At 42.5% G+C, this 10,334-nt stretch overlaps 1 protein-coding gene across 1 annotated transcript; it reads right to left on the reverse strand. All coding sequences in view use genetic code 11, as the record gives it.

The window, feature by feature from the left end:
- Window positions 1-2,166: 2,166 nt before the first annotated feature.
- Window positions 2,167-10,127, reverse strand: EGR_07717 (Angio-associated migratory cell protein; the record flags this gene model as incomplete). The annotated part of the gene is made up of 8 exons (XM_024496966.1): window positions 2,167-2,442; window positions 2,646-2,751; window positions 5,176-5,234; window positions 6,552-6,949; window positions 7,956-8,285; window positions 9,226-9,342; window positions 9,784-9,867; window positions 9,947-10,127. The coding sequence occupies 8 exons, from the start codon at window positions 10,125-10,127 to the stop codon at window positions 2,167-2,169; spliced, it is 1,551 nt and encodes a 516-aa protein (XP_024348589.1).
- Between the last annotated feature and the right edge of the window lie 207 nt (window positions 10,128-10,334).

Below are 10,334 nucleotides of genomic sequence, written 5' to 3' on the forward strand. Positions count from 1 at the left end.
CGCTGAACCCAAATTCACCGAAAAGACTTTTGATTAGCTTGTTAGCTTCAGAAGTTCCACTTGGAAAATATGGAATCAGTTTTGTTCTTTGGTATCAAGGATTTCATTGATACTGCAAACGTTGGTCGAAACGGCTTGGTTTGCATGGGTCATGAACACAAAACGAAGGCGAAGGGTGTTGTTCGTTTCCAAGATGTATCGTAACTTGCACTGGTATAGAATAACTGCAAAGTATGCAGTTCGTAGATCTTAAGCACTTTTATGGAACCCCAAGCCACTTTTCACAGATTTCAGCTTGGAGCATGCCATCCCACTGCTTGTTTAACAATCAGCGTGCAAATGTATTTTAATTCGCTATTGCTAGCAACATTAGTAGGGAAAACAACTTGGAGAAAATAATGCGTACCATCGGAAGGGTGCCGTGATGTAGATCATGGAGGCAGGCTAACTTGTGATTCCTCCTGCATTTTGAAAATGCAGTTAGTCAGAATGAATTTAAAATAACAATTTGTGACGGTGCAGTAACAACGGAAAGGAGAAGCAGTGTTAGATAGCCAAAAAAACTAGGCGATTTTTGGTATGACAAGACAGTGACTTGTAACCTGCAGAGATTGGCTAAATGCAAGCCATTGCTTATGTGGTTGACAAGAAAAGCGTGGATTAGATGCTTCAGTCTATCCGTAGGATTACCTTCACCGTACTCTTCACCAGTTCCCTCTTTGAATTCACGTCGTGCCTCATGAAATTGGGTGAGTTGGTGATCGTTCTCGCGTTTTGAAAGGGCCCTTCTTGACAGATGTACGTCATAACATGAGCGAGTTCTAGCATGACGTTACAGAAGATACCGTACACAAATGTTCCAGAAATGCAATTTTAGTAGTGGACCGCTCAAAGGCGGACCACTTTAAGCTATCAAGACCAACTTTTAGCTATGGTGGACAAGACGGGTGGTGGAACAATTCGTTTGCAACACCATCAACCAAAAAGAGTAGGCCGTAGAAGCTCCTAATCAGATGGGTGGTGCAAACAAGTGGCTTGAAAGGCCATCCAATTATTCTTCACTTCCTTCACCTCTGCTGCAAAAAGCGCCACGTACTTCATGCTGTTTGCTAGCTAACTGACCCACTTGTGCTGAGAAATAGATAGCGTATTTGGTTTCAACGTTTCTTTAATGAACGGAGATATCGTTGGCTGTCATTATTCAGGATTCTAACAATCCTAATGTTACTTCTGTCCCAGCTCGCCTGTAGGTTCCTGGTAGCCACCATCTTCAGACTCGTGTGCCGTGTATCTTCTTTAGAGATTACTCAAAATCCGTGCTATCTACAGCATCGAGACACCCACAGTTCCTTGTTTTAGTGGCTAATACCATAGCAAAACATCAAAGAAGGGAAGGAACTACTGTGGATGGAGCGATCTGAGGTGACTCACAAGAGGTGCGACCAAAAACGAGTCAAAATTCACCAAATACTCCGAGCTCAATATTTTCTGATGACCAATAGGAGAATGAAGTTAAAATCAAGTGAAAAAAAAATTGCCTTTAATAGTGACACGTAAACAATGCATTACAAGCATAAGCCAAAGAAATCATACGACTTCATACTGCACGAAAGTAAAAGCAATTCATTCAGTCAAGTAGGCAAAAATCCATCTCCAAACACAACTTGGAGTTATGCATTTCATCAAATGATGTGATTTCTCAGCTGTGTCTGCCAATGTCTATTATTAAACGAACTTTCGCACTAAAGAATATCTTTTATATCTCAGCACAAATTTCTACTTGATAACCTCCAGATTTTATTTGCAGCGACGCACGACTTTTCCCAATTGTTCACTATACTGCGTGGACTTTCCAAACTCCGTACACTTGATTACAATCTTAAGGTTGCAGACTTCCAGCTCCAAACGCACTTATCCTTCATCATCTCTTAAAAAATAACTCGGGACTCTACACCTCGACAACTAATCGTCTTGTCAGTGATGGCACGATTCCACCTCTTTTCTATCCAGATTGCTACTTTATCCTCTTTCAGGTGCATCAAAACAGACAGGTAAGCTCGAATCTGTCAAATATGTTCAGTTATTTGAATAATACGTACGTGCCCGTAACTGTGGAGGAGAAGCAAGTGTACAGTTGACTATTAGCATCACAACTCTATCCAACTATCACTGTGGAAGGTTAGCGACCTCTGCCATATCATAAATTCGCACAGTCGTATCGTCAGAGGCCGAAGCAATGAACTCTTCACGAGGCGGCTCTCCCATTGGTACACTCAATGCGATATCAAGGACGGCCTCTGAGTGACCACGCCAAACAACCAGTGGCGTGCCCCCACCAGCGGCACTCCAACCAACCACGGTGGCGGCCAGAGTGGCTGTGAAGAAGGTGAGGGGATTGGCACGACTCCACCTCAGCGCAGTGATGCCGAAACCTTCGTCTGTCTGCAAAGAGAGAAGGAATGCCTCCTCTTGAAAAGAAGATAGGAGTAATTTTACATTCACAGTAAGGTTGAATGCAACCACGAGGTGGACGATATATTTGTTAGACTCAGGATGCGTGTGCACATCTATGACAACCTTCTCTCCAAACCCACGTGGCTTTTAGTGGCTTCAAGAGCAAACGGAAAATGGGAAGATCAACTCACCCCAGTAGTGGGATCCGAATAGGTCCACAATTGCCGCATTCGCATGCAACTCGTATCAAAGACGCCCACTTGTCCAGCTACAGTCCCAAATGCCAGGAAAGGATGTCTAAAGATGATGAAAAATCTCAACAATTACTGATGATCGTCAAGCATGTAATGTACTGCTTCCTCAGACGCCACTACCATTACCACCAGTACCTTTCAAAATCTTCACCATGTCATTAAATATGAACTGGCCGATTTCCCAGGTGTGCTCAAATATGAAATGTTTTACAATGTAGCCGTTACCTTTGGAATGGCTGTTGGAAGCTGTATGAAAGGTTGTCTTCAGCGGAATAACTGTTGTTGTACTCAATAGTACTAGCACATTTCCAACGAGGCACAAGGGCGAGATTTCTACCTTTACAACCTCTTTTACGTCTGGAAACAAACATTTCAATTCTAACCACCACCGTTTCCTCTGCATTAGATTCATTTCTCAACTATCTATTCCATCTCGCAAGTAATCGCCTAATTACCAACTACCAATGCCGAGATTGCGTGAAAACCATTACTTGTGAAGCTCTCATTGAGGAGAGCATGGAGGATGGGGCAGCACCTCTGTCCCTCTCCATTTCGAGTGGTGTGGTTTGAGTGGTGGATGGGTCGTTTGGATGAGGGCGACCAAGAAAGTATTTGTTAGCCCAAGAAAAGTTAAAATAGAGTACTGAATCCATTCCTCAGCAAACGGTCTCAAGTACACGGCAATGTCACCTGTTGTCAGATCACGTGTCACCCATCTGGTCAGTAGCTTCTACGACTTTACAATTGTAGTGGATGCAGTTGCAATCGAATTGACTCACTACCGCTCAAGCTCAACATAGCTGAAAGTAGGCCTTGACACCTCGACAGGCAACTCGTTCCTTTTTCCAAGAATGAAGAATCTTTCCTGCCCAATGTGGTCCATGTTTAGGTGATTCGCTGCTAGAATTACATTTCTAGTAGGCTTTGCACTACATAGCGCACCTCCTTCTAGTGGTGTGCTACACAACATTCTCTGCAGTTTTGAAACCAATTTCAGCAGTCTTTAAAGCAGACCAGAGCCTACCTATGCCTCGTGACACGAGCATGTAAACATCGGCATGGATTTCACATCACCTTGCTGTGAGTTACACCAAAAGGCGTTCAAATCGTTTTATACACTGAAAATGCCATGTTTAAAGTTGATTAGGTTTATTGGAAGGGAAAACAAAGTCTTTTTATTTTCTGAATGGTACTCTCGGAATCATCAAAAAACACTAGGGTCTCAATTGGGCAATAAATGAGGCCTCGGGAACGATGAAGTCATCAACGCACTACCGTGCCTCCCTCGGATCTGCGAGCACGACATACAGGTGTGAACACCAGGCTGTGAAACGTGCGTTTCGCTGTGATTAACTTTACAATTACTCTTCCGTTGAGGAACCAAATCGGCAACGTCGGTAGCAAGCTAGTCACCACAAAGCAAGGCGTGTCCCATTGCAGATTCCAAGCTGGACAGACCACTTCCTCTGCAATGCGATTTCGGAAGTGTACGGAGAAAAATACTGCAAACATTGCCAGTCCCCAAGCATGAACTGACCAAATCCCCTACCTTAGCTTCAATAGATGGGCAATTCGGTCAGTTTAGCAGCCATCCACCACTGACTGTCACCACCTATGAAATTCCATTAATTTCCTCACGTGGGATTGCATTTAAGTACCCATTTGGTCCCAATCCCCACTTTGCGTTCGGCACGCATTCATTTGTGACTAGCATCTTTGTCTATGGTGCCTCTGGGTATAAAACAAGTCACTGTACTAAGCAAGTCTAAACAACGTGCAACACTACCTTGCCCCGAGGTATAATTTAATGTATAGAATTAGCCACATTTTAAGAGTCCGTTTTCTCTCAAGCAAGAATCTCGAAGCAGCAACAGGGGCATGGGTTTGGTAAGGCTTTAACTGAAATCTTGGAGACCGAAACGACTCACCAATCAGGTGCAACATACTACTTTAAGATGTAAACAATATTAACGTGTTAGAAATCTGTGTGCAACTCAAGCGGCAGAGTAAAAATCGTCCAACTTTTCTGTCACTAACTCCACACCACATTTTAACATCAACATTGAGGCGACCACCAGCTAATCCGATTCCCACCTCACATTTGTGACTTCGTCATCATGGTAAGATTATTTATGAGGTATAGCTTTAGAAAACGGGTCTATATGTGTTTTAGCAAGGTTAGAAGGCTTTAAGTATAACGAGATGAAAATTGCACGAACTTAAGGGTCAGATCAAACACAGTGAAGGTGTCGCAACCGTAAGCGAGACTGCATACAGAGGGGAGGAGAGGATAGGAATCCCACAACCCCATCATGGCCTAATCTCAGGTCATATTTTAACATCTCAATTGAGGTGACTACCATAACATACACCTTTGACTGCTTGGTTGTGGGACACTATAGAGAAGACAAAAATGCGAGCAGAAAATGAGGAATGGAGCCAAACAGATGAGATGACAAGCACTTACGCTGTGCAGAACTGCATGGCCTCAACCGTTCCTGCACCTTCCAGCGCGACACTCGTCAACTGCATGGTAAGGGAAGGCAAACGGCATTATTTGTTCAAGTAAGTTGCCGAAAATAGGGTCTTCTTCTGTGTAGTAATGTTTGCATAAAGAGCGAACCATTATGGACAAAGGTATGAAAAGCTGGGGAAAATAAAGTTCATCAAATTTACGTGACGTCCGTTCTACCAGCCTACTACAATTGGTTGCACCCAATTGTATTCCACTAACTGATTTCTTGAGATGGTCTTGACTTAAGGGTAACTACATCCTTCAGTGTTTGAGGCCCGATCGCTGAGAATTAATTGCAATGTCATAATATAACGAAAAGACATCTGGCGGTAAATGTAATAACGTTTTTGGGCAGGAAACTTGAGCGATGACCAGCCAAAACGACCGGAATGATGACACTTACGCCAGACAACCATGGTGTCACCTTATTAGACATTCAGAGCTCACCCATATCAAAACCGTCTGTTACTTTCACATGCACAACGTCAATCAGGGGAACTCTCCAAGGTCGTTTTAAATTCAAATAATAGAGGTAAATGCATACGTGGTGGATGGATGCATGGATAAAAGGATGAACAGAGGATGTATGGGTGGATGAAAGGATGGAAGATGGATGGATGAATGCATGCTTGCGTGCATGCACGGATGGATACAGGGTATATGGATGTATCCGCATTTTAAAAAACTAGTTAGCATTTAACTCAGCGTCAGCATCTCCACCAGCCTATGCTCAGCCCACAGTCTACTCCTACGTGGCGCCCAAAACTGTTAAAACCGTTTTCAAGAGGAAATCGGGACTTTCACTAAAACCATTGCACAAATAACTATACAGAGCATATTTCGTATCACTCAACCAGTTACACCCTTCGTCTCACCCAACCCTTCGTTCAATTAGGACTCTAGCTGCTCTGTAGACCATTGAATTGGTTTGTTCTGATACGAAATTTGTAATGGAACAAAAATACTTATAACCAAAATGATTGGACTTGACGTAGTATTACTCAAGACGGTCAGATCTCTCGGACTCAAAGATCAAATCATAGCACTCCTCATCTTAAATCAGTCAAGAAGCATTCACCCATCATAACTTATTATTTGCTGAACTGACTTGATAAATATAGATGTACATGAAGATTGTAGAAATGTTGATGCCTTTAACTTAAAAAGCACAAATACTAACTCCTGTAAGTAGCTAATCCCCAGTTCTAACTTAATCCAAATCGAGAATCGGTATAAAATAAACTATTTTAATGTCAGTTCAAAGAAGATTTCCATCCGTCAATTTGACTCATCTATCAATGAAAAGGGCAAGAAACAGATACAGTTACCGCATTCGTAGGAATCTTCTTCGGTCCATTTTCGACTTCCTCCGATGGTGGCGGTCGACAAGGCACAAAGACAATCGTCTCGTAGCCCGCCACCGCAACAATGTCGACAATGTTCGAGGTGGGGGGAGTATTGGGTTGAGGAGCAGCCATACAGAGATAACCTGAGGTTGATTCATTCCTTTCTTCATCCTCCATTTCGACATCCTCTCCATTCTCGTCATCCTGTTGACGTCTTGAAGAGGAAGATGGTGTTTGGATGATAGCGTGAAGAAGCACCATTTCGGATTTGAGGTCCCAGACACGGAAATCACCATCACGACCGACCACAGCCAGGAAAGGCCGCTCTGTAGCATAGGTCGAGGGCACTACAGCCGCACCCACGACCGCAGAACCGGAACCTACAATACAAATGCCATTTGCATTATTTTAGTAGAGGCTGTATCACCTCATCCCTCCAAAATCGTCAATATTGCACTAAAATCATCAATAAAAGGTACTTGACAGACGCTATTCACTAAGCCAAGCTGGTTACCATCAGACTGATGAAACCGACGCAAATTCCTTAACAACCGAAAGGGGTCAGCAATAGTGGAAGTGCAACACCATTGCCGTGGAAGGCTGGTTCTATAGGAACTCACAATAGATATGCTATGAAAAGCACTTTTTGGCAATCAATCCGCTGTCGAGTTCTGTACAATGGCTAGACACAAAACGCAACATGTCAACAAGCTGCTCACAATCTACGAAAATACCGAGCTATGAGAGTTAAACAAAAAATGAAAACTGTTCACATTACAAGAGCCTGAGAAAAACTGAATTATGAACGAATCCCGTAGATAGCTTCTTGAAGCAATCTTATATCTTGTGTTGAATCAGATACTTTTGCCTTTAGACGAATGTTGCTACGACATGCTGCCGCGATAGGAAATACGATCGCCAAGGAATGGTATTTGGCCTTAAGCAACACAAGGTCGATTAACCTTCACAATGGAGTTTGTAAAGGAGACGTAGCAGAGGGAGTCACAGAAAAATCTAAGAAATGCCTCGCCAACTTCGACTACGTGATAATAACTGAAATGAAAAAGTGCTTCCAAGGAGTGGCGAGGGCAGTGATTAGTAGACGAGATCAAAGGGCTATGAGCCAGAACGGTAACGGAACCAATCCTATGCTCGTATTGATGGATATTTTGATTAACAGTACGCTTAACCACGTGGAATATTGAGCTCCACTTGATGGCACTGTCCTGATATCATGCCCGCACATTGGTACCAAAACTTCTTTCAGATATTTTCACTCTTTCAGTGGTGACATAAAACTCAAAAGGGGGCATTGCTAAAAGTAACATGTAATTCTTACTGTTATCTGTAATCCCTGGGATCGTTCTTTCACATACAACATCTTACCCATGAGGTACTTGGGAGGTCGTTCATCACCCCCACTGGCTGTGGTGACAAGAGAGGCCGAGACGAGACCATCTTCAGAACCAGTAAATAGAACCAAAGGAGCATGACGTTTTCCAGCCGTAGATGTCGGAAGTTGCCACCAACGGAGCCAAATCAATTCGCTCAACGAGAGGCTCCGATGTGGAGTAACAGCGACGCCGTTGGACGTAAATGGGGAAGAAGCTGATGATCCCAGACGCCAGATTTGAACGCTTCCTGCCATATCGCCGGTTGCGAGATACTGACCATTGCCAGGACTGAAATTGACGCATATGACTGAATCCTCGTGACCTGTTGAAAGGAGACGCATGAATCCTAAAATGCTACTAATTTATTAAATTCCTCTACTTCCTTTTGACGGACTACAAAGGAAGAATGATAGGAGAAAGGATAAGTTTTAATCCCAATTGAGAAGCAATGTTTGTCCTCTTTCTTGGATGGCACATTTGGATGAAACCACGATGCAAGACAAAATGTTTCATGAGTAAATTCCAAACATTCTGCTATACCAAAACCGCTAATTTAACATGCCACCTACAGAGGGTCAACCTCTTGATCCAGAAGGGAAAATAGTGAAAAAATACCCCTTCAGAAAATTCCTTTTCGGCTAAAACAACACCTCAGCAGTGAAGTTTAGTGCGATTATGACATGCAGATGTATAGGTCGTGGCTCCATTTTACACTACTACCGAAAAATTTACCGCATTATTAATTGTGAGGATAAAGGTTGGTAGTTGGAGAGAAATGACATTAGTGTGGAAAACAATTCACCAATGTTCACTTTGGTAGCCTTACTGGACAAGAGTACAACTTCAAAAACTACAACGGCTTAATTATTGCATGCAGAATGTTTTTTATCCAGAAGACGAAAAGTCAGGGCACGAAGACCCTTGGCTATTTGAAAGTTCAAGAAGCTACGGTTTGAAATACTTTTTGGGTAGTGCCTACTATCAAGTGGCTGAATGACTGAAATCATTTAAAAACACCATAAAACTCTTGTTACAAGCCGCAAATGCAAAAGCCTCCATTCGAACGTCCATTTAGCCAACACAATAGAACACTTCTCTCTTTGTCGTCAGCATGGGACAGCAAATGATGGGCAAGCCTGTGCCATTTGTCAAATGCTCTAGTAACCAAATCCTTCACATTCCCTTTAGCATGTCATTTATCTAAGTGGTTAATAGTACTCTTGGAGAAAATGCATTTAAAACTTCTCAAGTTTTTGACCCACCTGTACAGGTGAAAAGGTCGCTAGCTGTTGTAAGATCCCAAACAACTGCAGTGTGGTCCTGAGATCCAGTGGCAAGAATTCTGCCGTTGGGGTGGACATCCACACAGAAGACGCTATCTAAGAAAGGATAAAGTAAGACAATTACTCCTCTCATCGACCCGTTATTAACTATAAAATGTGCATGCCTGACTAAATATTTCAGAATATCTTTCCGCAAGTAGTATTATATTCTAAACAACTTATTTCAATATCTCGGTGACATTTCGGTTGGATGTGATTGGCTTCAGCCTTGATATGCAGAAACCGACGCAGCAACAAGCTAACAACGTGGTAATAATGTTTGTGAACATGTACAATTGCAGGATCAACACTTACGTATTACTGTTTATTTACACATTATTTTGACGCCTTTTAGAAACACCATATGCACCCTTTTGTAATCAACAGAAAGTGATGGGTGACTAAAAGAATGTTTCACAGGTTTGGGTTCGAGGAATTAAGAATTTGTGCAATCATGCAACACAAAAAGTGCAAAAAGCAAGAAATTGTGAAACATACCCTTGTGTTTTTTCAACACTAACTTAGAGTTATCTGTGATCGGAGCAGTTTCCTGCATCTCCCCCTCGCCATCGGAGACGGATTCTGGTTTGATTCAATAAAATCCAATTGAAATATAGGTAGACAAATAATTGAGCACAATTACTAGTATCCAAATATTCACCAATGCAGTATGAAAGGAAGAAAATACGATCAGAAGCAAAACAGATGGAATATGAGTCACCTCGGTCTGAAGGAGCTTCTACAATTTCAAAGGGCTCGCTTTCCACCAGATAATCTTCATCATCAGCGGTACCTGGGTCCCAGTCTGGAGGAGTGTGCGTAGGAGAGTTGTAAGGGCTCATCGTCGCCTAAGGCTAAAACAAACAAAAATCTGCTACTCTACTCGCTAAGACAAAAAGCATTTTACTCAGAAACATAAGCGTCAGCCTCCTTTGTTATAAATAATGAGCAAAACTCATCACCGTTTACACTTTCATTTAGAGGGGTGTTAGAAACTGAGTAAAATGAGCGACACAAGCATTTACAATGTGGTTTAAGGAAAGATAAGC

This window comes from Echinococcus granulosus, assembly GCF_000524195.1.
Source record: "Echinococcus granulosus chromosome Unknown EG_S00085, whole genome shotgun sequence".
In the NCBI taxonomy this organism is placed as follows: domain Eukaryota; kingdom Metazoa; phylum Platyhelminthes; class Cestoda; order Cyclophyllidea; family Taeniidae; genus Echinococcus; species Echinococcus granulosus.